General features: G+C 40.5%; 1 protein-coding gene across 1 annotated transcript in view; it reads right to left on the bottom strand.

Moving 5' to 3' along the window:
* The window catches only part of fam184ab (family with sequence similarity 184 member Ab), a 130,434-nt gene extending 102,946 nt beyond the window's left edge, over positions 1-27,488 (bottom strand). Inside the window, 1 exon segment of the mRNA XM_054618767.1 lies at positions 27,334-27,488. Within this exon segment, the coding sequence (XP_054474742.1) occupies positions 27,334-27,417 (84 nt within the window). The 5' untranslated portion in view covers positions 27,418-27,488.
* Between the last annotated feature and the right edge of the window lie 258 nt (positions 27,489-27,746).

The following is a 27,746-nucleotide window of genomic DNA, read 5'->3' as shown; positions in this document are numbered from 1 at the left end:
TCACCATAAGCAACACCTTTTGATATTACATATCAGACTCTGAGACGAGTATTTGTAAGGATTTATGTCAAATTCATGTGTATTTGAGGAGCTATAAGAGGCTTTTGCAGCTGGCCCCGATATACCTTGTTTTGCGTGAGTCTTGATTTCCTAGAATCTTTACAATGGAGGTAGCGAGTGGAAAGTAACCACGACCCATACCCCCACAATTGCCAAATTTATGGGAAATATACCAGGTTCAAAGAAAACTAGAATTTATTATTATCTTAGTAGTATTGATTAATGCAGCTTTAAATATGTAATCAGCTTAACGGCAACAAAATCATAGCTAGGAACAAATCAAATTCTAATCAAAGAGCAATAAGCACTCGCACGCTGTACATTGCTAAAACTATATGATTTTGTAAGCTTTTTATGAATTTCAGAAGCAAGATTTGGAAAGAAAAAGTAGAAGTGAGATATTTTTTCAGTCTTTTAAATTGTTTTAGAAACCACAAATTTCCGATTTCTGATCCTGCTATTTCCTTTTAATCCAGCTCCGACATGTGTTGATGGATAACAAAACTGGACACGGAGAGTGAATACTGGACAGACACATGACTCAAAGTGAATGCTAATGTTGCTTTGTGTCTGCTGAATGTGTAAGTAGGCAGTTGTTTGCTACCACCTCAGCAATGAGAACTGAATGAGATATGGCAATAAAATGTCAAGGATGTGCATTTTCCAGGTTGTCTTGCCCTCTAGTGCTCCAAGAAGATCAATTATTGCGGCTTTGAAGGAAAGATACAGGCCGAACTGACAGCCTATCAGCTCCAAATACCAACAACCTGGACAGCTGACTAACCTGGCTCGCTTTGCAGGAGCAGTCTGCGCCTTGATCCTCACAGACGTCTAATTAGCCCGCTGAAAGAATCGAAATATAGCTTGAAGCAAGTGTTATCTCTTTGTATTCCTATTCTGTTCCAGTCAAAGATATCAGCGAAAGAGCGCCGGGACCAAACAGCTCGGTGCAGCGCATAAAGTCCCAGTTTAATAAGGTGCACAGAACAGCAAATGATCTCTGCTCCAGCCTTCATTTATTTATCTATAAAGGGAGAATGTGTTTCTGTTTTTTCTCCGCTAATTGCGGAACTGTGGCCCCATGCGTTCAGTGCGCAGGCAGAAGCTGAGAACGTTTCACTCTGAAGACAACAGCACACACACCAAGTTGTGCATGTGTGTGTGAATACGGTAAATGTGTGTGTTCCAGTGCAACAGTCACAGCTAATGATGTTTCCTCTGCTGTCTGCCTTTGAAGCAGATGGTGCAAGACAGACGATGGAAAAGTAGACTGAACTGAAAATTTTGTACGTTATACATTTTCTATTAGAGTTTTAGGGGCTGCAACTACTGAATATTTCCATTATGGATTATTATGTAGATAGTTTTTGGGGATTTATCAATTGATTAATCTCTACTTCAAGTCGGAAAAAAATAAAAAAAGTTACCATCCCATCTATTAGGGCCCAAGGTATTTAAAACCGAAAGGTATAACATTGTTAATTATACAAATATCTATCTATATATATATATATATATTCCTTGCAGAAGCTAAAACCAAATATTTGTATTTTTTGCTGGGGAAATTGGTAAAACAATGAATCACTCATCAAAATTGTTTTGATTAATTGCCTAATAATAATAGCATTAATGCATAAATACACATTTTTGTGTGAGCAATTGTTTTTGCTGACATTTAAACAAAATTATGTAGAGAAAAGCTGGGGGCTGTAGTTTTTAGCAAACATTTCTCATATGGGAGTAAACTGTGCTTTTATTGGGGACTATGTTTAGCTGGGGATTTATCATATATGTTGCCTTTGTGAGTATTTTCAGGAGCCAGATGGTATTTGGCTGATTAAACCACATTGGCCATTTTTATTGTAAGAAAAAAAAACATGACACCCAGTGCAACGATGTGGCTAAATTATGCTTTTTCTTTTTTTACAGCTTTGGACTACAACAGACGTCTACAGGGCAGAGAAGCAATATCAGGCGTCGGCTTAACAGACTGCAGTGGCCAGACAGTACGATGCAAAACACTACATATATTCCTTTCACACAGCACTGCAAAGACAACAGGTGCATAAATAAAGCTGCATGAGAGCGAGCAGCAGAATGAAGCCTTGCCCATTTCGGTTTTTATTGCAATGCTCCAAGCTGCACTTTGTGTTTCAGCGGGAAAAAAGAAAACTCCTGCTATGCGAATCGCAGCCTTGAGGATGTAATCACCGCACAAATACTGTACAGGCACAGCACAGGAGACACTACATCTCAAACCACTGTGGCTAACAATTTAGCTGGCTCCTAATCTCAGAGTTTATCCCTCCTCCTCTACAGGCAGGCAGATAAAAATGCCACGGCTCCTGGAAGGAGGCGACAGGTGCCACAGCCAAGCCCAGATAAAACTGATGAGAAGGTATTATCTTTCTTCCACTGAGCAGAGTGCAACCGAGCGTACAGTCTTCTTTCTCTTCCGCCGCGGTTGGTTGGACAGGGACGGTCGCAGTGTTAGGGGTATTGTATTTGGACTAAAGGTGAAAGGAGCTCACGGAGAAAACTGCAAATCATTATGTGCGGTTTGTGGCAACACAGAAAGCAGAACAACCTCAGCTCCTTGTGATAAGAAAATACAAATATGAAGTAATTTAAGATCTAAAGCAGCCAGTTCCCCTCGGAGAGTTTACCCATTAATAAAAAAAAATCTGCATTGGTAGACTAATAAGAAGCTGCCTTTGTTTTGTTGACACTGTGACCCCATTAAGCTCCTGCTTCTAAACTCAACATGTGGCCTTTGGCACATTTAATAAGCACTTACCAAATTTACTTGCATTTGCATTTTGATGCTGTGATTATGATTGTGCCAGCGCTGCAATCTCAGCCAGGTTTCCATTGACAAGTACTATACAGAACGTTAACACCCAACTTCCCAATGAATATATGGGTGCTCAAACCACAGAAAACAAAACACCACTACACTTGGTTTGTGATGAATTATAAACACAACCATTGCGGGCAGACATCAATGCTCTGCATGAGAACTTAGAACGGTTTTTCTATTGATTAAAACATTTTTAATCTCAGTGGGACTAGCTGTCAGTGTAGTCGCTGTAAACACCGAATAATTAAATGAATTAAGAGATACAATAACATTAATAACAAATGTCAGGGACAAGTACTGGGAGCATGGAGAGATTCAATGATGGTGAACTTGGGGATGGGCCACACCAAAAGATTTGGCTTCAAGCCGATAACACCAGGGCCAAGAAGACAGATATCAATACTGATATCAATGTCTTTTGTAGCGGAGAGAAATGTGTCATGCCTATTAGCCGAATGCATGCAGAAACTCATATAACGACGGTTTATAGATGTTGACTGTCGATCCTCGAAGAACAACCTTCCTGGTGCTACACATTTTTTAAAGCTCTAACTATTGTTGGATGACCCTTCAAAGGCAAAAGTGCCTATGTGTGTGCGAGAGTATTAAAAGTTGCCATACTGTGCATTGCGGTCACGAAATGTCAAATCCCTCAGCGGGCTGTCACCATGTAGGGTTCAGAAGCAGGAGAGTGTGTGTGTAAGTGTGTGTTTGATGTTTAATGCGAACCGACAGACACAGCTGACCAACTGCCCCAGAGAGCATCTCTTTCTCCTGCAGACCCACGTAGGGGTGCGTGGATACAGATCATCTCCTCACCGATCTGCACGCTCCCTGAATTTTGATTTTCACGTGGGACTAGAGCCACACACAAAAAAAAAAAGATGCGTGCGGGTCTCATGTTGTCCACCGGGGCAAGATGCAATATTTGCACAACTTTGATTATGAGCAACAGTGGCAGGACCACAAAAATGCTCATACATCCGTTGGCAATACATGCCGTTAAAATACAGCAATGCACTGGGTTTCATTTGATAGCTTGAGGGCGAGCGGCGCATCCCCTCCAGCTAGTACAAGTGCATTTGTGATGTAATGTTAACACTGGAGCTACTCAGGCAGCCTAGGCAAGGGATTACGTTTATTTAAAGGAATACTAGGATGAAAAATGCAAGCTTTGCAAAGACATTAATAATATTCTTCCATTTTAAAACTGGTAGTTAAAGAACACTAGAGATTTGTTATTGTTTGAAAAAAAAAAAAGAAACTTTGGCTTTTTTATCCAACTGGAATGGATGGCTTGTATCAACAACAATCAACAACTCTTGCTAATGATGTGCTAACACACTCTGCTCCACGTGTTATAATGTAGAAACGTGTATCTCCTTCCAAACTCTCTTGGTAACAAGTAGCACCATTACACAAAGTTTGACCATGACAAGCTCCAAGTCTACAAAACTAGCGAAAAAAATTGCATAGGAGTCATTGGAGTAGAGCCGCAGATTTGTTAGACCTTGGTCGGAGCTGGCGGATGCTAAGCTATGATTGGCCAATCTGTGTTTAAGGGGCTGGACTTAGCAAGGGGTCATTTGATGATGGAATCAGATGACAGCTTTTCCGATACAATTCCAAGATCCTTTGGCTGCAGGCTATGTGTGTTGTAGTCATAATCTTTTCATTTGTCCTTTAACCTTAATATTGTTTTGTAGCATTCAACAGGTGTACAGTTTTCATGATATTATTTAGCTTCCATTAGATTGAGCAGTGACGTCCTTGAAAGCTTCTTAAAAGGGAACATTGACCTCTCATAGAGCATTTAAACAGCACAGCTGAAGTTAAATAATGTACTGAAATATGGAATTGCGTCAGTCAAACACATGATTCTGCAGTGTATGAAATATTATATATATAACAATTTCAATTTTTGGGGGTTAAATTTGTCTTGGCATCCAATCACCCGGTCAATCAATCAAAACTGAACAGCGTAGACAGCTATGGGCAGGAAGAGATGAGCAGCAGGGAAACAGCAGCGGCTTGTTCCAGCTCCGTGTCAGCTCCGGTTGAGTGTTGTGGCAGCTCGAGAGTTGTTGCGGGTGTTTTTCCCTAGTTTTATTTTTTTTTCTTCTTCATGGCATTAGAAGTCAGTTCGTGTCTGTTCCCTCAAGCAACCAGCCGTGAAGCGTGGAGGAAGTTTAGTGTTGGAAGAAAGAGCAGTCTGCAACGTATTGCTTTGTCCTAAAACTACTGTAGCTAAAGTTTCCACAGGTGCCTGTTGAGGATTGAAGTATATTTAGACGTGAGTGGGTAGACTCTAATTACACACTGCATCGACAGGTGAGAATGGAGGGGAGAGGGGAGGACTGGGGGGGGGTTTAAACACTAAAAACCCTCTTTCACTCTCACATACTAACCACAAACGTACAGGTCTGATTGGCAAGGCCTTATTGCAAAGGTTGCCATGGTAACTAGACACAGCTGCCTCTATAAAAAGAGAGGAGGTCGGAAAAAAGGTGATGGAGAGACTGTGTGCGTGTTTTGTGTGCAAATGAACAAGTGACAGTTTTTAAAAAAAAAAAGATAAGTGGCTGAAAATATTTTTAATTGAAACCCTGTAATTTGGCCTCAGCTGCTGACGCACGGACTAAAAGCAGCGATTGAGTTAAGGCAGCGTGGCGGGCAGGTTGGCAGTCAGGTTCCATCTAACTAGCTGGGGGAACGCGGCTCACAGTGGACGGATGGTGATTGAGCCGACGGGAGAGATTATAACAATTAAGGCTCCCACTGATTAGAAATAATTGCTCATTGAAATTCTGTCCGTCTTGGCCCGTCGGTCGTCATCGAGAAATGATACACTTCAGGTAAAAATAAACATATTCATATGTATTTCCTGCAGTCTTAAATATATAATACAAGCTATAGTCAGTCACAGAAAGCCTGCATTTTCTGGACCAGAAACATGATGCATTAAGTCCAGACATGAGTCTGTACATGAATGGTATCCGAAATAAAGACACATCATTTGCATCAGAGTTTTGATCCCCTGCGTGTACACCGCTCCCCCTCCCACTGTTATCCATTAATGGAGACGGACCCATCAGCTCACCGCTGATAATCAACATTCAGCTACAGCAGCCTTCGTGCTTTAATGCACTGCAGTTTTTTGCTGTTCTACAGACTGTGGTCCTTGGGATGTTAGTGTTCATTAAAACGAATAAAGCAAAAGCTAATGTGAGACTGAGAAAAACTGTTCAATGATGGACAAAAAGTGCTATATAACATACCTAATACCAATATGTTCTTATTCGCAACTCTTCAAATGTGGCAGCTTGGTCAGCCACCCTTCGTTTCAAACTATCACGCTCTAGGTACATCTCTAGCATCACTTTCGCACGTGTCAATATATGTTTGTTACATGCATACATTGGCTTTTCAAAACAAACTTCTGTGGATTCACAGACAACAACTTGTTCGAAAGGAAGAGATTGTGGTTTGAGTTAAAATAAGTATGGTTATTACGTAGTTAAGTAGACTATTAGACTTGCAGTGTTGTAACCTACATAATGTAAGTTCACTTTGTTCGTTCGTTGTTCGTTCGTATCTTAAAATAAGTAAGTGTTGACTTTTGGTTTCACACAGGACATGAACACTGGCCTACTGGGTGAAAGGTTGTGCCTGCCGTTACTAAGCAACCAAAATCTGCCCACTGCGATGACTATGATGAGGAAGTTCCGGTTATTAGCAGTTGGGTCAATGACTAAACTTAAGTCAAAACAAAGAGATGGATTTCCAGCACTGTAACTCTTAAATTGTATGTATCTATATACATATTAACATTGAACACCACATAGTTCGGTCTGATTCAAGCTTTAATGTGATAAATATTGGTCTTTGATACTATTCTAAAAGCATATATGTTTGTAGGAAAATGAGACAATCCAACAGAACACATTTAAAATCTCTATTTTGCTTCCACTAATTCATTCCAAGTGTCCTTGGGCAGGATTGGGTGCTTTCAGACAGTACGCCTCCACTGTTTTCAATGTAAATACAACAGCAGCTGGTTTGCCGCGATAGCTGGCAGCAACGGAAAGGACAGAGAGAGCCACATCTCACCTGTGGCCATGGCAACTGAGGAAACCACACTTAGACGAACAATGCAGGAGCTGATTGCTGGTTATCGCAGTTACCTGAATTACACACCTCTTCACCAGCAGTGAAGATGTAAATTAATACAAATGGTCTTGGTGCACCATTAGCTTTGAACTAGTCTGGGCCAATAAACAATGTTAATGATATAAGTTCGCTAAGTTGCTAAATTAGGCATGACATATAACGAACACATTTCCACTGTTTTAAAGATACAACCTGGTCTTTGTAGCTACGTAATGAGATTAGAGTGGTACGACATGTGGTGCATGGAACAGGTTGAAAGGGCATTAATACAGCTACCTCGAGGCTTTCACATGTGCCAATGGCTAAGAGAATTGTTGTTGAATGCTAAAAAAAATGTTGATTAAATTATGTTCCAGTCCACCATCTAGTACATTGAAGGTCTTTACACACCAAGGGTGCAAAATTGAAAATAATGAAAATGCAAAATACTTGCATGTGAATACTTCTCGATTGCGAATATGTTGCAACAAAACTTTTCGTACTGGCTGCTAACAAAAGGTTTAAATAGATTTGCGCAGGCAGTGGACCAACTTACAGGATCCTATTGACCCAGAGCAGCGTCTGACAGTCTGTCTGAGGTAAACTGTTGTATAGCATAAGCTACTGTGAGCTATATTTGATTGAGTTTCCTTTTAGCTAAATGCTCCGAGAAAATTTGAGTTCCTTCTGGTAAATAGTTACATAGTGTATACGTTTAGGGCTTTTATTGTGAAAGGTAAGAACGGAAGGAGTGGCCTAGATGTGCTCTGCCAGCGTCAAGGTTTAAAGGAGTAATAAAGTTTTGCCTTCTTGTTTATGACTTCCGAATGAACATTTTGAATATGTCAGTTCCCAACACCGATTGGTCGATGCCTTGATTTACGGTGCGAAATCTCTGAAAGATCAACCTGTTGATATTTTATTGCATAATATTTGAGTTCCATGTGAAAGTATTCATGAAAAATGCAACCTTTCGAAAAAAATATATTAACTTGCGATTTACTGGCACGGAAAAAAAACACCCCAAGCCTTAATACATATGAGGTCATCTTTAAATATATAGCATAGACTTCAGGAACATGTTTCAGCTGTTCAGAAAGACAAAGAAAGAAAGCTTATACGAGGAAATCAGAGTTACAGATAAGAGATAAAGCAAGCTAACTAGCAGACATAAACTATGTAGCTATATACTCACTTCTGCATTTGCAGCGAGCTACCCCCGCTGTGAACTGTTGCACTGAATGTAGTTTCCAATACATTTACTTATGCTAAACATGTTAACCAGTGCTATATTTAACAGTGCTATGATCCGCATTATGTAAACAGTAAGAAGTCAAGAAAAGAGCTTTGGATTTAATGTTAATCAGTGTTAACAAAGCGAGGCATATGTGAAAGCACAGCATCCCACATATGGGTGACAGCCAGGTAGGTGATAGATGTGTGTGTTCATTGAAATTCTCTGCCTCTGCCTCCGCTGTTCAGAATCAGGTCAGATGAGTCACCAGCAGCACAGACCCGGAGCTACAATCTCTGGCTCTCTCTAATCCACTCTCAGCCTGATGTGATAATGTGATCTTATTCAGCTCGTCTCACAGTGTGTGCGTTTGTCTGCTGCGCGGCCATTTGTTCGACCAATGCAGGTTTGCGAAGGTTGTCGTCATTGTGGGATGTGAGCTTCCTTTAGTCAGTATTTAATGTGACTAGCCTTGTCCATTTTCCTGCCAAAATTAAATGACTGAAGCTTCTGGAAGAGCATTCATGTCGGCGGGCTAACTCTTTTATGAACAGAAACAGAATCTATCCTGTCAAATTAAGAGACATCTGCGCCTATTGCAGATGGACTTCGGTTAAGTCTTGTCTCTTTTAAATCTTACCATATTTTCTATTCCATGAATAATTTCAGTATTTCAAGATGTACATTGATAAGCCTCATGGGTAAAAAAAATCAAAACATGCGATATCTTTTGCTGTCCTCCAAATACTGTAGAGATAAATGGAGTAGAGGCCAAACAATTAGTCGAACAATAGATCAACAGAATAAGAATCAGCAACTTTGTTGATAATGAATCTTTTAAGCCATTTCAAGCTTCTCAATTGTGATGATTTGCTTTTATTTCTCACATACGTATGATTGTTAGATAAATATCTTTATTTTATGTGTGAGCCAAAAAAAAGCATTTGATTAATTGAATATTCAAAAAGATAAGAGGACTAATTGACAAAGGCAACAATTGTTGATCGCCTCCCCTCTAAGAAGGTGAAAGGTGCCAGAGGCATTGAAATGTTTGAAAAAACTTAGTTCCAATGTTTCTAATGTTCAGTGCATTAAAAAAGACTTAGTACTTAGTTTTCTTTGTTATACATTTTTTTAACAAAGAAAACTATAGTTAGGGAAAGATTGGTGGTTATGGCAAATAGATTGGTGTTATGGTTAATAAAATGTGGTAAGGTTAGGGCTAAGCAACTTAAACACTCAGTGAACGCTATAGTTGCAAGTCTGTGAATGGAAGCAAACTATTGTCTTCCACATGAAAGTTGGACGCGCTACATGCTCATCTACCAACTCAACCTCCACACACTTCATTTCTGGGAACACCTCCTCTCAGACTGCAAACACTGGTATAATAGGTTATACCTGGGGACACTAGGCTGCTTGCGCCAATTGTTTGCAATAATAGAATTTGCATTGCCAATTCCCAGCCCACAGTAGATTAGTAATGATCTGATCTCATTCTAAGTTGTATCCTCCCACCCTTCAGCTCCTCACCTCCTACCCTACCATCTAGAGTAATATTTAAATTTGAGATGAACAGTAGCATTGTCTGTTGTTGGCAAAACTCTCCGTGACACTCTCTGTTAATGACTCTTTGTTCCTGTTTCACCATCTTTCTTTTTCTGTGTTTTTGTTTTTGTGTGTGTGTGTGTGGGTGTGTGTGTGTGTTGCCAGGTGGTGGCTGGCTTGTCCGGTCGACCATCTCTCTGCAGCTGTCTCCCTTGCTGCATGGGCTAACCCTGACTGACACCGACCCTGCCCAGAGGCTAAACACAACGCAGCAGTTTCAGATACATCCAGCACTGCGCACACAAACACGCACACAAACACGCTGGTTGGTTCTGGCAAAGACAGCTTGATCTAATCTGACCTCAGCCTCAGATGCCTGGGTTTAGGTGTTTGTGTGTGTGGATGGATGTCCACAGCTGGAGAATGATGAGGCGTACTCCATCACCTGCTGCCTATTCGGTCTCCTGTGAAATAGAGTCTGGATTGGGCTGCTTACTCATGCCTCGCCGTATTTCATCTGTATGCTGTCTTAATCTTTCTCTCCCTGTCCCTCTCTGTGTCCCTAATGTCTCCCTCTTGCCTGAAAAGTGTGTGCAGGATGTGCTGTCTCAGTAGAACGACGGCAGTGGAACATTTAACACAGTACTGGAAGCTTCTTTTCCTCACACATACTCTACTTTGCAAAGTAAGACTGAAGCACATTTTACCTTTGCATATTGATGCTTTGACAAAACTTTTTTTTGCCTTTCATGTCAATAAAGCCATGTCTATTTGAACCAAATTAATAGACTTTTATTTTTACTTTTATTCCGATTTTAATTATCTGACGTTACCTGCGCTGCTAATTAATTGTCGTTACATTGGACTACAAACAGTATTATTAAGACACAAATACACTCTTAACATTTCAGTGTCCCATAGAGGACAATTCTGGAGGCTATTTGGAGCATTTTAGTCATTTTTCACAAATTGAGAATTTACCCAAAAACTTTTAATGATGGTTTGTATAATATACATGATAATATATAGTTTATAAAACATATAAAAAATGTAAAAGCATACGGCAAAGTGCACTGCCCATTCTCATGAAAGACTTTGATGTCCAAGTTGGCGAATAAAATAAATTAAGTCTGTTTCTGTTTTGTTTTTTTTGCTTAGACTCTTCACACTGGTGGCAATGTATGACCATCACAACTGTATCTCAATTTTTTTAATTGACCCTCGCTGTCCACCATTGCTACGGTTATGCATACATTATCTCACGACTCTGCTCGATTACCAGGGGTTCTGGTCAGGTTTCATGAAAGACTTTGATGTCCAATACACAAACATTTCAAGGCTTGTTAGAAGAATCCCCTTGTTCTGGCACACTAACAATGTCAACATTTCCCGTCTTAACTGAATGTGATTACGTCAAGGTGAGATGATGTACATTTGTCAACTGTTGGGTATTTTGACTTCATACCAGGGTAGCTATTCCTTTAATATTTCTATGAAATATTTGGCCATTTTGGGCAATGTTGCTAATGTTTAACTTGCTGAAAAGTGCACGGGCCCACAACAGACAAAAAATCTGATATTCTTACCTGTTTTAGTCTCCACTAACTATCTCTCCATTGATTTAACCAGAAAAAGTACAATATCAAGAGAAACTGTGATGCAAATAGCACTGTAAACATTGGAATTGGAAACTATTCAGTATTAAATAGAATTATTAACGGAGACATTTTTTTGTCTACATTAATTTTACAGTACAGTTGATTTTTTCATGCATCCCGTTGATACTCATTATGGTTAATTGTAAAACATGATATGGAACACATCCATAAAGAACACAGTACAGAGTGCACCACTACCATAGGCCACAGAGATGAGGCAGAAGCCAGAATTAACTGGTTCAGTGGGTGATCTCTCCCATACTGTGTTTTCTCATTTACAGCCTTTTCCTTGTCCTTTTGCCGGCACCACGTCGTGTGCTGGAGCGTGAAAATCATTTAAAAGGTGTGATCACTTTCTGTTGAGTCATGCTGTAGCTCACAGCTACGTACGTAAAGGTCATTCTCTACAACTACAGGGCCTTCTGTCTCATATGTCCTCAATTAAAATGCACGTAGCATACCTCGGGTACAATGCTACGCCTCTGTTCTGACTCTGGATATTTTCTAATATGGATGCTAGTTTATAGCGATCATCACAGGAAAGACTGTTACGAGTCTGCGTGGCACAAGATGTGATGTATGAATGGGACGATCATTATGGAGAAGGTGTTAAGAATAGCACAGGGCCCCTCTGGGATCAGCATGGCTCTCTCTCTCCCTGTCTGTCTCTCCCTGTCTTTTCCTCTCTGTTTTGCTCACACTCACAGCACACTGAATTCCATTAGCGGTGGCATCAGTGTCTGTAGCACTTGTAGCCCGCAGCCTTTCTGTTTTTTCACGTGCGTGGGCGGCCGTGTGCGTCCGTGTGATCTCATCATTTGTTGTATCTTAGACTTAATGGGAATGAGTGAACCCTACTTTAACAGTGCATAAAACGTCATGCCTGAGAGGGAACTGGCCCATTTTGTATGCGTGTGTTCGTAATCGCTCCATCATGGCAAAGACGGATGAAAAAAAATGAAATAAAAAACTAAAGGCCGAGACGGTGAGCGAGCTTGTCTCTTTAATGGGATGCCAAAAAAGACAAGGGCAGAATGTCATAGCTTACCGGCAGAGCTGTCATACAAACAAGTGCACAGATTAAAAATAAAAAAAATAAAAAAGCAGTGCTGTTCACATGAGCCAGTCGAACATTCTGCTGGAGAGGTAATGAGCTGCGAGTCCACATACTATGGAGACTGAAAAGGTAGCAGTATTAACACCAAGAAGGCTCGCACAGAGGCACAAGCTGAATTTTGGCAAATCCATGTTGGATAGCAACATGGATTGGTTTGACTTACCACCCCCCCTTAAACCATGTTTCCTTGGGGCTTCAGATCAAAATGTAAATATATAATTGCAGCAACTAAAGGTTTAGAGTTGTTTGACCTATTATTTTCGAAATGAAATTCGAGAAAATGTCAACAATGCTTGTTAATATTATTTATATATTCTTTCGTTTATTTCCCGTATTGGATGGTAAAAGTATCAATCTAGATTTTTTACGTGACGGCTGGTGCATGAAAACACATATTCTTTGGTGGGTGATTATGAGAATCCATTTTCTACCAGAAGAAACGATATATCAAATATGTCTAATCTTATTCTGCTGATATTGTTTACAACCCTGTAGTCTCTCAGGATTCCCCCAAAAAAGGTATTTCACCTGGGGGCGGTACCTTTAGTCCTGCGGCTTCTCGTTCACGGTCAATGGGACGCCTCGTCAGTTTTCCGATAAGCTAGCATAACCGAAACCTATAAAGAAAGCACAAAACTAGCAGAACTTATGAATGTGCACTTGGATCTCGATGAAGCGTGCACTGCTACATCCTGGAAAAACCACACCATCTTGCAGATGAGTCGCCTCGTCTTTCATCTTACTTTTCTTCCACCCTCCTCTGTCCACCCTTCACGCCACTTAAAAACCAAGATGTGTTTAAACCTTATCAAACCATCCTCTTCGTTCTTTACATTCTTACTGAGCACTGATTGACTGACTTTTTGCAAAGAACAAGAGCTTTTCCACTGCGATGCCTGCTTGTAATTAAATTGAACTTTCAGTCTGAAGCTGCTTTGAGCAAAGTGTAATAACCACCGCCAGCAAAGATTTCAGCATGGGGGAGAAAAATGAAAAAAGCTATACTCAGCGACGGCCGTGTGATGCAGATAGTTTGCTTTTGGATTTAAAATTATTGCACATTCATTAAATTAATTCACTGAATCTGAGAGCTGTGTGAAGGTGTTTATCTTTCATTTCCCAGGTTCCGTTCCTGATTATGAACTCTGCTGAACTTCCATTTCTTGAATACAAACTCTGTATGCTATCCTTCAAGCTGAGCACAACGTTATTGGTAGCATCATGGAAGTTATCTGTATACCATGAAATTTGGAGTAGTACATTGCAAAGAAAATCCTATGATATCGGAGGGTATAATATTATGATGTGGATGAATGTAAAAGTATGTTTTTTTTTATAATTTATACTTTTTTCAATAGAAATACTTGGCATGTTATATAGGTATTTTTAATAGAAATAAATAAAAAGGAATGAAGAGGAGGTTAAATGGCCAGCAACAGTAACCGACAAAAACGTGACTTTTTTTTTTTGTGTTGGTTAGAAAAAACAGCTCACATACTATCAGTTGCCATTGGTTTCTGTTGTGTCTTTATCATCCCAACTCGCAGCGCTGGTCTCATGTCAGCATGAGATTTTGCCATCATTAGTAATGTTTCCTCAGAATGTCATGACTTTTCTTAGTAATCCTTAATGTCTTCGGCACAAATACCACTGTTTTTAAAGCAGTCCATAAACGAGACAACAAACGAAAACAAAGTTCCTCTGACATCAGTTGACATCAGAATAATCAACGGATGGCACAGCTGGCTGCAGCTGCATAGCTGATTGGGCTGTAGGCAGAGGTTTTGTGATTTGAAAACACAGAGAGCGGTGAGGCAGCAGAATTTTTTCTACCCTGTGCGATTCAGGTTTTGGTTCGTCAGCTCCTCTGGGCGACGTGGTGCCCAAATCAACACCATAATTTCATTTGGACAAATAGGGTGAATCTACGGCTCCCCGGTTACTGAAGCTGGGACGCTCTCCTTTTGTTGCAGCCCTGCTATTTGATTAGGCTGATTAGACAGGCTGGTTTTTAACATGAAATTAGAGTCTGGGGCTGCACAATTATAGATAAATGGGCTTAAACCTCAAAGTTGGAAGCCTGTTTTTTAAAAGCTCTGGGCAAGCATTTTAATTTTGTGAGCCACTACGGCAATTCTACTGGTTTTACAGCTATTCAAAATGATGACTGACATTAAGATTTTATGCTTTACTGGACACCTAGCCAGACTGGACTGCCTCGGATGCTCCAACGTGCAGTAGAAACCAAACAATAAATGATAGAACGAGGATCAAAAATTGAATTAAAGGATCATCTAACTTACTGTGAGGCACAGAGAAAGCAAGGTAGGCATTTGTGGAGAATGAGCCCTATTGATTGGACATAAACCACCACTCAGAGAACCCATCGGTCTAAAAGGAGGAGTGCTGAGTCGTGGGGTTGTCAAGCAGTCAGCCGCTCAGGGTAAGGACGGGTCAGAGAGATGTGTGGATAAATAGATATCTTGGGTAATGGTCTGCAATACTCCAGTGAGTTATATCAACCCAGTAATGCGGTTTCCATTATCATCCATCTAATGGAGTCAAATCAGGTTCAGGGATTTCCCCCAACACTTTGGGATTTAAAAACAGCCTGGCATGCTTTTTTTGTTTAATAATATTTTAATATTTAATTATTATTTTTAGCATAAAAAATATATTGTTTTTTTTTTTACAAATAACTAACTTCTATAGACTCTTACTACACAGCTTTGTTGAATACTTCTGATTGGTCAATTATGGCATTCTACGCTCTGTTATGCTATGAACGTAGTTCTGATCATAGTACACAGAGAGAGGACTATTTCTTTTTAAGAAGATTAGTAAATATACGTTAAATAAGCGAGATAACATTTTTATATTATTATGCCTTGACTAATGAATTGCAAAAACCATTGTGTCTCCATGGTAACAGGAGATAAAGTGGAGGGGGTAGGACTCTTCTATTGCCCCTTTTTAATTTCTAACATTTTAAAATGTGTCGGAAGAATAATATTTAGTCCAAGCAAAATATCCTCTATATTTTAAAATACGAGTATCCAGTTATTCTCCTATAGCTATTTATATTTTGCCTTTGTTGTGTCCTGTCACTGTTTGCTGTTATAACGGCCCAAATATCCCCCTTAGGGATCAGTTTCATCTTATCTTAATGGAAAAGACGGACCAAGGGCTGGGTGAAGTCGTAGCGAGCCCTGCCGTTGTTTGGATGTCCTTTAGCTAGAGGGAAGGACAGACAGATGAACAGAGATATGGAGAGAGGACGTGAAGGAGAGAGAGGGGTAAACAGGGCCTGCCAATTCTACAAAGAGCCAGGATTGGCAATGGTCTTTGGTAAAAAGAAGAAAGAAAAAGGCAAGAAAGAACTGAAAGACATAAAAAGGCAAAATAGTCAGCATCAATGCCATTTGGTTAAAGTACAATCGGAATTATAGTTTGACTATAAATTGTCCAAATCATATTCAGTCTAATAGGGTAGGGTCCTGTTATATTTCTGTCAGCCTCTGGCCTGTGTGTCTATATTTCTCAAGTGAATCTAATTATAATCGTCACAATAAAACTGTGTTGATACGTCAAGTGCAGAGACAACGTGTTGCTCTTTTCGACCACAGCTGCTTGTTAAACGGTGGAGCATCATCATGCTGACGGTGTTTGATGTCGCTCCCTGTTTGGGGGGTGTTCACCTGAGTCTCATTTTGAATCGGGCCAAATAATCCTCTGGTTGAATTCAGACTGGGTCGGACTATCCACAAGTAACTTTCAGATCTCCGGTTGGAAAAAAGGAATTCATGAACGTTGGATTCTGACGTTTTCTGCAATTCTAATTCATCAAGACATAAAGTGGATAGTTAGATAGATAGCCTTGAAGAGCACAGGTAAAAATGATACATCCCATATGTAATGAAAGCATGTGTCAATCAAAGACTGAGATTGTGAGACGATATGTTGCTCAACAGTTCCACGCATCCGTATACCAATCGTTAACAACCGCACATGTTTTGACATTCAGTGGAACCTTCTATCACACAACATTTTACTACTTGCACTCTTTTGTTCATTGGAAAGTACCGCAACTCAGCAAAAGACAGAGGGGCGAATTCACAGAAGGATTGCACAGCTTTTGCAGCTGCAGAACCTGCACGAATACGACAGAGGGTGAAATGCACCCCTAACTGCGATGCCAAGCAAAAAGCCTCTCGTTGCTCCTGTGCAATTTTTTTAAAAGTATTTATATTATGCAGACATTTGGCGCAAAATTGGCCCCTTTCTATGCAAATGAGCCACATTGCAAGGACAATCTGATTCACAGAGATCAGCGCTAACGGCCACATGCAGTTACAGTGAAATTATTAGCATCTTCAGAAAGTTGGTCATTTAAGTGATCATGGAGATAGGGGTTTATCACCGTCATGTTTAAATTCCTTGCCTGAAGTTGTGAGGAATTCTTCTGACTTTTTGTCAAAAAAAATGTGTCCTTTTTTCCCCCACTCTTTCTCTTTGCCATTGTTCTGCCTATTGTGTTCTTGGCTCCAGCTAGAGCAACATTTAAACACTGCCACTTAGATTATATCAATTATTCGGGAAAAAAGGGCAACAGCTGCAAAACTTTACGGCCGTATTCGCGCTATAATATCATTAGCAGTATCTTTTGTGATTAGGTACTTGAGACGAGTCTTGGTGCTTTCTGCGGCCGCAATCCATTCTTTGTGAATAAGCCTGTGAATGTTAGCCAGAAATGAGACTACTTTAGAATGCTTTATGTTTGTCGCAGCAAAGGCAACACTGTCCGTTCAATATCCAGCATAAAACTGTTTTTACAACAAAAAATGGAATGACAGTGCTCCACCTTGCTCAGCTGATGCCTAATGTGGAAGCCATTGCCTCTAGCTACAGTTGTCCCTTTGAGTCTTGTCAACCCATCTGAATGACACTCTTGATGATGGTAAAAAGAGGGCTAACTGCAAGTGTCTCTCCCATCAAGAGGGAGAAAATAGAACCCAGTGAGTAGACGGGTCCCTGGTGGCCATGGAGACTCACACTGCTGCCAAGTTAAGGAAAGAAAGTCGAAGCAGACCTTCGACTCCAACATCCTGATGTGCGCCACTGACAATGTCTGCCAAAAAGCTTCTTTTTTTTTCTAGTTAAATGTGTGGGCTGGTGTGAAGATGGTAAGTCTAGACTTTGCAGGGGCTTTCAGTCGAAATTGATTCTCGACGGCTGATTCACATATTTAACCTTTGAAGGTATTGCCGGGTAACACCTGCATATTATTTTGGGGTATTCAAAAACCAATATGGCACCATTTTATGTAATAAAAGAACATGCATTAAGACCATATTTTCTGATGTATGTGTCTGTTTACTACATAGTGGGTTAAGGCACATCAAGGCATGCTCCTTCGACTGAAATAAACAGGAATAAATGAAGGCAGGAGTTTGATTAGTTTGATGTTAAATGAAATGGTGGAGGAGGGGAGAAAACGTGGCCCACAGTTGTCATTAATGATGGATTGATTATGGATTTTTTTCAGCAGACTAAATGCACCCACGTGAAAAATGCCTGCTGTTTCTCTCCTTTTACCACATTGAGGCTTTTCTTTTATTCCCCTGATGTATTTAACTACAGAAAGCAGGAGGCTAGAGCACTTTCTTACTAATGCATTGTGTGACAAAGTGAATCAGTGAGTAATATGTCTTGAAAGAGGCTTTTGAATCTGTACGAGTTAGGAAACAGAATATTTTAAAAGGTTTTGCAGATATATCAGAAATATGGCACCAAGATATGAGCAATTAATGTATCACAAGCTTTATAAATAATAAAGAATTGCTCCATATCACATCTATATATGCTCTCTCTATATATCCAAATAGCATTGATACAATGCTAAACACACTGTACCAATATCATTTTTTAGCCCAAAATCAGTTGCATGGATTTATAATGAAACAACCTTTTCTTGTTCACAAGCAGCGCTCATGCAGAAAGCAGAAGTGGTCCGACACTCTACTGTTTCCGTTCCAACTCTAACAACGTGGATGTGTTGTGCAGCTACAAAACGCAGCCCTGCACAGCTGCTGTCGCCCCGCAAGCGACTGCCTTTCAATATGGCCACCAGAAGGACTGTTACATCACCTAAAAAGCCCCCTCCGTTAAACAATCCTGTGCTGAGCGAGGCTTGTTGCAGGCGATTTTGAGGCAAAGTGATGATGTGTTACACACTGCTGGTCCATTACTGGCTCCTTTAAGTGAAGGAAAAACCCTGTTCTTTAAGTGCTTTTGTTTCTCTTGCCGTAGCTTAGAACAGGCTGAAACCTCACTGCAAGCTAAGACAGATTCCTCCTCTCTGTCGGACAGCCACGAACACAGAGAGCAGGGGTGTTACAGAGGAAGTTGGGAAAGAGGAGCAGAGAGGTGTGAAACACCTGAGGGGTTTCTTTTTGGAGGAAAAAAATGATGATAAGATCAGCGTTTAGTCTCTTCCTGTGTGTCTGACACTATATAAACTGCTATTTCATTCCAGTGACCAGAGGGTTCTTTAACAGGGAAGTCTTTTCTGCACTAATATTTTTGATTTAATGCAGTTAACATAATAAGCTGAAAGACACAGATAGAAAATGAACATCTACAAAATAAATACATTACTTATCAATACTAGGTTCAAGGTTTTGATACGCAGTAATAATACATTTGACAGCGTGATAGATTCGATGGAAAGCCAATATCAATAACTTGAAATTAAAGCCACTAGCATTCCATATTTTGTCACGATAATAATGTCATGCCCTAAAAATCCCCTAACCTCACATACACAGTCGTCATTCAGTGAATCAGCGAGGCAGATATCATTGCAGCTTTTATAGTCTGTTGAGTACTATCCCACCACACCACTCTGGAATGAGTTCTCAGGTCACACATCTCATAACAACAATAATAAAAAACACCCCGGCTCCATTCGCAGACAAGCCTCCATCACATATTGGAGGTGGAAGACGCTGAACTCCTCTCGTGAGACTTTTCACAAAAAGACCACAAAATATATGTCGGATAAATCAGCTGCATAAAAAAAATAAAAAATAAAAGAGCCAATCCTGCTCCGGCTTCGCTCTGTGTCCCGCCTGTTGCTGCGACACGGTTGGCTGCTGCATCTGCCGACTGAGAAGAGCAGCAGCAGTGTGGCTTTTGGCTGTCCGAAAAGGCTGAGGAGACATTCAAGGTCAAACTTTAAGAATGACTCATCAAATCGTCCTCCACACACACTTGTGCATCTGTGAGCTGTGTGTGTGTTTGTTTATGCGTCTATGCATGTGCAGTCAACAGGCATGTCGGCAGTGTTTTATTTGTACTGGATGATGCTTGAGGCGAGTGTCCCCCCCCCCCCCCCCCATCTCTCTCCCTGTCTGTGTGTTTCAGTGTAAGTGTAAGTGTAAGTGTAAGTGTGTGTGTGTGTGTGTGTGTGTGTGTGTGTGTGTGTGTGTGTGTGTGTGTGAGCGCGTGGGTGTATCTTAATGAAATCAGACGGTGAATTGTGACAATCAGCAGAGGAGCATCCTGTAGAGGTTAGTACGCATTACTCCGAGCAGCAGCAGCAGGCGGCAATGCGCACACACACACACACACACACACACACACACACACACACACACACACACACACACACACACACACACACACACACACACACACACACACACACACACACACACACACACACACACACACACACCAATCTACTCTGTTTTCATTCTCCTAAATTTAGAGATTACAAAGTGGAAATTCACGGCCTTCAGCTCCCGTGATTGCCAATCTCTCCAAGTTTGTCACCTCCAGAAAAGCCTAAGAGACAGCGACATCACTATCCCTCGCACTTCCTGTTTTCTGTGGTACGTAAAAGCTCATAATGAGACGTCACTCACCATGTTTGGTCGTCTCTCTCTCTCACACCCTGCACCTTTGATACCGCTCACACACACGTACAAAGTATATGCTAGGTCGAAGAATTCTCTGAACGATAACCAAATCAAGTCATTCTCCTTACAGAGGAAGTAACATCTCCACAGCTAATTTACAGTAACTGCTCCTAATCGCTGTTTTGGGAATATGTTAGATTTTTTTGTTTAATTAAGGGGATATTATCAAGGTTTTAATAACCCAGGCTCCCCTTTGTGATCTAAATTTAGACTATTGTGTTGAAACAACTGTAGCAGATGGAGAGGTGATAGTAGCAATAGCAGCATGTATTATGTGGACTAATAATAATAAGGGTAGTAATAGCCACAGTTACAATTGTAGTAGTTTTTTTACTCTGCCAGGAGTACAGTTCACATCACACTTTTTGGGATATTCTAATATTTAATTTTCTTTGATAGCTTGTCGTAAAATTGTGTATTTGAAAGAAAGAAAAATCTGAATTAAACATCTGTAGCTTTGGGTTTGAATTAGCAGCATCAGCATGTACTCTATACCCAAGACCAGGGTCATGTTGCTCAGACCATCTGCTGTCTAACCCTGCCCAAGCAGATCACAGATCACTGCACTACCACCCCTGGATTATGGCATCAACGGACACACACTCACACACATACACACACCAGGCATCTTGGATTTAATTTTGCTGCCAAGCGATGACAGCGTATTTGTGTGTGTTTTCAGCAGTATTTTCAGCCATTTCTTAAGAGTGATCTGGTACAGACACACTCACATTTCTGTGATAACAATCCTATTTCTCCAATCATCCAACTACATATTAAAAGAAAGTTCTCTGGCATTCATTCCCTGCATGTGTTTGTTCATGTTTTACAAAAAGGTTTAACCTGAGCCAGGCCATACAACAATGGTAGCAATCATATGACATCTATACAAGGTTAGTAGTATACAGCTGTTAAAAAATAATAATATATATTTTTGATTTTAAGCACTGGTATTGGATCGGTACTTTGTATCGGTCAATACTTCATTCGGGGTATCCAAATCAGTATCAGGACGGGAAAAATAGTTTTTTGAACATCTCTAGCATACAGTATTTTTTGCACACCTACATATTGGTATAACAGAATCCCAGGTGTCTTCTGCATAATATTACAAAATAATTGACATACAGAAATGTTGAGGAGCGGGCAGGAGGATGCTAGCAGATGATAGCGTGGGTAAAAAAAAAAGCGCAGTTTTGCAAATGTATCCGTCAGCATTTGAATACAGTTTTGTAGAATTGTTTATGTATGATGCTGTGGTGCTGCAGCACTACAGGATATGACTTGCAAACACTGTAAACACACACACACACATACACACACACACACACACACACACACACACAGTACAGTATTTCACTATCTCTGTCTCTTCCAATTCCTTCGTCCAGAAATACACGGAGAGCTCAGAGGGCTATTTCTGACTCACTTTGACACTGAAGTCAGTCGGGCATTGCTGATGACATGCCCACTTGCACACACACACACACACACACACACATAAACAGACACACACACACACACACACACACACGCACACACACGCACACCCAAGGAGAGTAATACATTTGTTTAAAGGCATTCTCCTGACGATGGAAAATGACATGCCCCCCGCTCCGTTTCCCAGCGCTCCCACTGACAACAACCAGAAGCTTCAGTCCTAATTGACTGTGGACAGGCTACAAAATCAGGTTTATTCCTTTAAAAAAAAAATCCCCGCCAACTTCTTACATGCCATTTCGCTGAATTATAATTTATATAAAACTTGTTGCCATAGCAGCAAAACTCCCTACATTGCTTTCGTTTTGACAGAGGCACAACAATAAAAAGGCAAAGCCATCAGAGGGTATAACTTAGGAAATACGGCTTTCCCAAAAAAATATGACAGCAAAATCCTTGCCGAGCCTGAACCGCACAAAGGGCTGGAAAGCAGCTTTGTGGGATTATAAATTACCGCAAGAAGTCTTAAATGACAGTGGCAGCAAACAAGTCTTGCGTCACAAGTCATGAAATTCATTGCCACAGGAGAATAGCAATCAATGACTGATTTACTGACAGAGCATGAAGTCCCTGCAAAAGCGTGTAGAGCCAGTGTTTGAGTCGAAGCTGAGCTGACAGCTGAGCAGAGAACTGTACTTTTGTATCAGTGCATTACTAAATAGCAGATAATCATCAGAAATCTGAAGATTTGAAGAGGAAGGGGTCAGTCACAAAGCCCAAAAATATAATGAGGAAAGGTAAGGTGTTAGGTTTATAATATTGGTGTGAACATATAAAACGGGGAGGTCTTTGGGGTATAAATACTTAATTTCCTGCATTCTGGGGATTTTTTCTACTTCAATTTATGGTGGAAATTTTTTTTTTTGTGTCAAGGAAAATACAGATGACCAGGTGCCAAGTAACAATTCAAAATATAATAATAAATGGGTATATAATGCAGTAAAGCTCTCAGACATTCTGTATTGCTTTCAAATATTTATTGATTTATCTCCTATAGATCAACTTTTTTCATTTTCATTTCCGTTATCTCTGATGGGTCAACACACATAATCTACTCTCCCCTCCTCTTTTGTGTCTTTACCCTCTTTGAATGAGCATGTGACACCTATTAACCTCAATGATACATTCATTTTACTGAATGTATTAAGCTTGAACCCAGAAATGAATGAGTCATGGGTGTTTCAGCAAGATTTCCGCTCATGTTCAAAACTTTTTGCACATTCAAAGCATATCCTGCATATGTGTTCACTCGAGAAATTAGTCGTAAGATTTTAAGAAAAAAGGTTGTAATATTGCGTGAATGAAATCCCAATTTTACTAGAATAAAGTCATAATATTTCCAGAAAATAATATACCTCAACTATAAATGTTGTAGAAATCCAGGATAACGTTAAATAACATTTAAGAATGGAACAACAGAGCATCAAGTATTTTCAATGATGTCCTCTAAGACTAAGCATATAGTTATCACCATATAGTTTTAAATATGTATATCGTTGCAGCAAACACGACTGGGCCTGACTGGAGACACCGCGGTGCACCACAAACTCCGCCTCCTCCAGTCACCTCCCCCCTACAGATGGCCGTCTGATTGATTGCGGTCAATCTCGAGCGGTTTCACACCATTCTGATGCAGAGAGACAGTGTGCCGAGGTCATGAACTAAAAAGCTGGTTAAGGTCATGGTGATCACACCAGCCCATTTCTCAACAAGGAATTCTGTCCTCCCAAAATATTGGTAGGGACATATCTCCACCGTCCATGTGCAAACCTACTGTACGTCCTTGAGGGAAAGGAACAAGACATTCAGAATGTAGTAGTGACAAAACTTAAAAAGCATTGTGATTGATCTTAATCAATCACAATGCTCAAAGTAAAAACATAAAAAGACACTCTGGATAAAAGTAGGCCAGTCAAAGATGAAAAATTCAGATGCCCCACAACTCTCGAGTCATCTTCAGACACAGCAAGCTGGAAATCGGTCAGCCGGTAATGTGTCAGAGAGCTGCACAGAGGGGTCTTGAGGTTTGCTATTTATTCCTGAATGCAGCTCTGGCCCCACTGAGATCAGCGGTCAGCGTGAGCAGATGGTCCGCATGCTATCGGCCCGTTCTGAGGCTTTGTTGTGGCTTAACACAACATGTTATGATGCCTGTTGGAATCATGCGACCTCACATGACAAAACACCATATTGTTTTATATGGTGAAACCTATAGCTGCTAGTATCAAGTCGAACTAGGTTTAAATTGTATTTTCATTTTAAATAAAGCTGATGAAATGTGGACTTTTCACAGGCAATTTTATTGCTTGAAATTCTTATTTTCCATTGAATGGAATTACTCAATGATTTATTTGATATACAACAGTCAAATATCAAACATATACTGTGTGAAATTGCAACTCAGTAATCTGTGATGAACCCATCCAATTGACCAACAAATTGCACAACCGCAGAAAATGCCCTTAAAACTGGTCCTGAACGGAGATCTCACACTCTTTGCACTGCTTCCCAACACTGCATGACGATGCGTTCAACGTGAATATTTTATAATTCGCAATGTCATACAAGTAATCCTTGGCAGAGGTTTACAAAACGGCGGCGCATGTTTGGCCTCAAAGAAATGACCTGAAATGTGAAAGAAATGAATTGATGATGCATTCATATATTTAGCACAGCTGATGAGGCAATGCTTTGTGCATAATATTTCCCCAAACAAGCATGGTTTTTTTTTTTGGTAACCATTTTTTTTCCAGTGTTGTTGTTTGACATTGTTCTGTGCCCTTTTGGTAATTTGCAGATTAAAATACATCTACATATAAAATGTGGCTTGAACAAAACAAAATTAACTAAATTAGTATGCTGTTGAACCAACTGTATTGTGTTACCTCTGCATCTTCAAATTTCCGCTGTGTTACCAAACCAATGCTTACTTGATTTGCTATAAACTGTAGTGTCGTCCAATCTGTCCATTATAATTTATGAATCATTATCAGAGCGACTACTACAAATAACTAGACAGCTGTTAGATTTTTTTAATAAAGGTAGATTATTAGTGGAGGAAAATAAATCACTGATATGCACTATTTCTTAGAAGAAATACTGTAACGATCAAAGCACTCACACTCTGAATCAGCAGCAGAGATATGTTTCATATTTATAGATGGTATTGTTTCCAATACACACATCGACAACAGGCCTGTTGTTTGCCAAAGATGAACCAGAACTAGTGTGCCGCTCACATGTTTTAATGCAGTTTACCATAATGCCTTTTTTTTCCAGCTGTGAAGATAAAAGTTCTTATGATTCAACTCGTACAATAAATGTAATTCAGCCTCAGTGACAACTATTTATCATAAAATTTCAAGCAGAGCAACCATAAAATGATTGCAAAAAAAAGTGTTCATTTGATTAGCCTTATTAGAAGTAACAATAACACAATTGGTGAGAGTTTAGACATTTCTAGATTATGGACAGCTAAATAATGGGAGGGGTTCAAGGCATGTGTGCATGACTGTACAAAAATCTGTTGGTAGAAATGTAAAATGTGCCTACTGGTAAAATAAAGTTAATGAGAAATTCTAATGTGTGTTATATCCTCAGTGATTATTGTGAAATAGGTTAACATGATGTTATTATGTGGACAATTAGCTAACAAGGTGAAAAGGCTTCTTTTTCATCTCCATGTGACTTTGAAGAGCCCTCACCGCACTAAGGCTTGGCACACAGCTTGCCTGCGAGGCTGCTGAAGTATGATTTTTTCTTTTTCTCTCAGCCTCCACTACCTCAGCAACAAAGATAAATATATGCAGAGCACAAATCTTATGTCAGTCTCAGCAGCAAATCCTTGGAGTATATAACCAAGCTGAGGTGTCAAAGCCTCCAGCAGCAAAGACGAGGCCCAACGGCTCCAATGAGCCGGCTGGAAACATGTGTGAGGCCCCGTTAGACCTACAGCTTGATGATAATGACACACTGGAGCCACACACATGCTTTGACCCCAGGTGAATGTGGTGGAGAGGGTGCTGCTCTGTGTTAGAAGTTTAAACCCTGTCATTTTGGCAATTGAGAGATGAAAGCAATGCTCCTCAGGGCTACAACAAAAAAAACAACTTCTGAAATGCCCTTGAAAGCCGAGTCGGTGTGGATATATAACATCCTATAGTCAGCTGGGTCAAAGCAAATCAAATGTTTAACTGAAATAATTCCTGTTAATGAGCTCCTGAATCTTATATATATGAGCAGTGCACGTTTCCATAGAACTGCATGCTGTGTGACTACATATTTAAGAGTAACGTACATCGAAAGGCAGGGAAGTTCTAATTCAACACACATACCCGCTGGAAAAACAACAAGGGGACTACAGGGCATAAAACACAATATTCTAAATAAGCAAATAAGGAGGGACAATCAGATGCCACGTTACCAGCAAGCCTGCTTCTTACTTTGAAATTTGTGTCTCGTTTCCAAGTACTGCTTGTCTTCATGAAAGATCAAAGTTTGGAGGAAGTGCCATATTTAGCTGCATAAGTATTTATAAACCCCCTCCCCTCCCAGAACAACATTAACATGGGCATGTAAAACAAAATGTCAGCACAGGCTGTGCTGCTACAGGTGATTAATGACTGATCTGATTGTTGTCGGGGCTAATGACCCGATATTGATGGATGCAGCATCCGAACAGACCTTCAGGCAGCTCCTGTCCTTTCTAGTAGGAACAGGCATCTTCTCCAAACTCTGTTGAGGGATTTCACAGGTAAAGGCTCCTCTGCTGTTTCACTCCAATGCATGCTTTCATCACCTGTCTCAAGCTATTCAGATTTGTTGTATAATCAAAATACAAAGCAGCATACATTTAAATGAAAATCCACAAGTCACCTAGTATTCCCATACACCAAAAAAACAAACAAAAAAAAAAAGGTTTTAGTTAGCAGTGATAATCCATCTACAAAGTGCCAATGTTCTTATCTAGAAAACGAGTGCTATTTGGGTTTTATGAACACATTTGAAATTAAAAAAAAAAATGAATCAAAATATCGTTACAGCTGCTATAAACATCCACCAATAAGATATGAATGAGTAAGTAGGTGAGATCTTAACCGGGGTCTGGTGCCCGGTGCTCACAGGGACGGTGGGTCTAACCCGGGGGGTCGGCTCTCTGCTGGGGGAGAGAGGAGGGTGGAGGAGGGTGGAGGGTGGAGGGTAGGCCTCATACGAACGCACCCTACCTTTGTTAGCTGCGCTATTTTCTTGCTCATCTTCAGGTGCAGGTCTTGGGTATATTCCATGGCGACGCCGGTCTGAAAGGACATGCTGGTGGCCGTGGACGAGCTGAATTTCCCCTGACCGGCAGGGCAGTAGTACTGCTGCCAACCCGACCCGGACGCCATCTTCACGAGGATGCTCCAGATGCTGAAGAGAGATCCGGGCTGTGATGATAAACTACACGGGGACGGGGACGGGGACAGGGGGGGGGGGGGACACACGACCAGCGGGGCAGAATGAATTAACTATATGAAGCCTGTTTAGCGCGGACACTGTCAGACACGGGTTTCATTGTGCTCGTGTCCGGATAGCAGCACAGCGGAGGAGGGATGTTGTGGTGTTTAAGCTCCAGAAACCTCAGCTTCAACCATCGTGT

This window comes from Anoplopoma fimbria, chromosome 18 (assembly GCF_027596085.1).
Source record: "Anoplopoma fimbria isolate UVic2021 breed Golden Eagle Sablefish chromosome 18, Afim_UVic_2022, whole genome shotgun sequence".
NCBI classification, from domain to species: domain Eukaryota; kingdom Metazoa; phylum Chordata; class Actinopteri; order Perciformes; family Anoplopomatidae; genus Anoplopoma; species Anoplopoma fimbria.
This window is presented reverse-complemented; position numbering and strand designations above follow the sequence as displayed.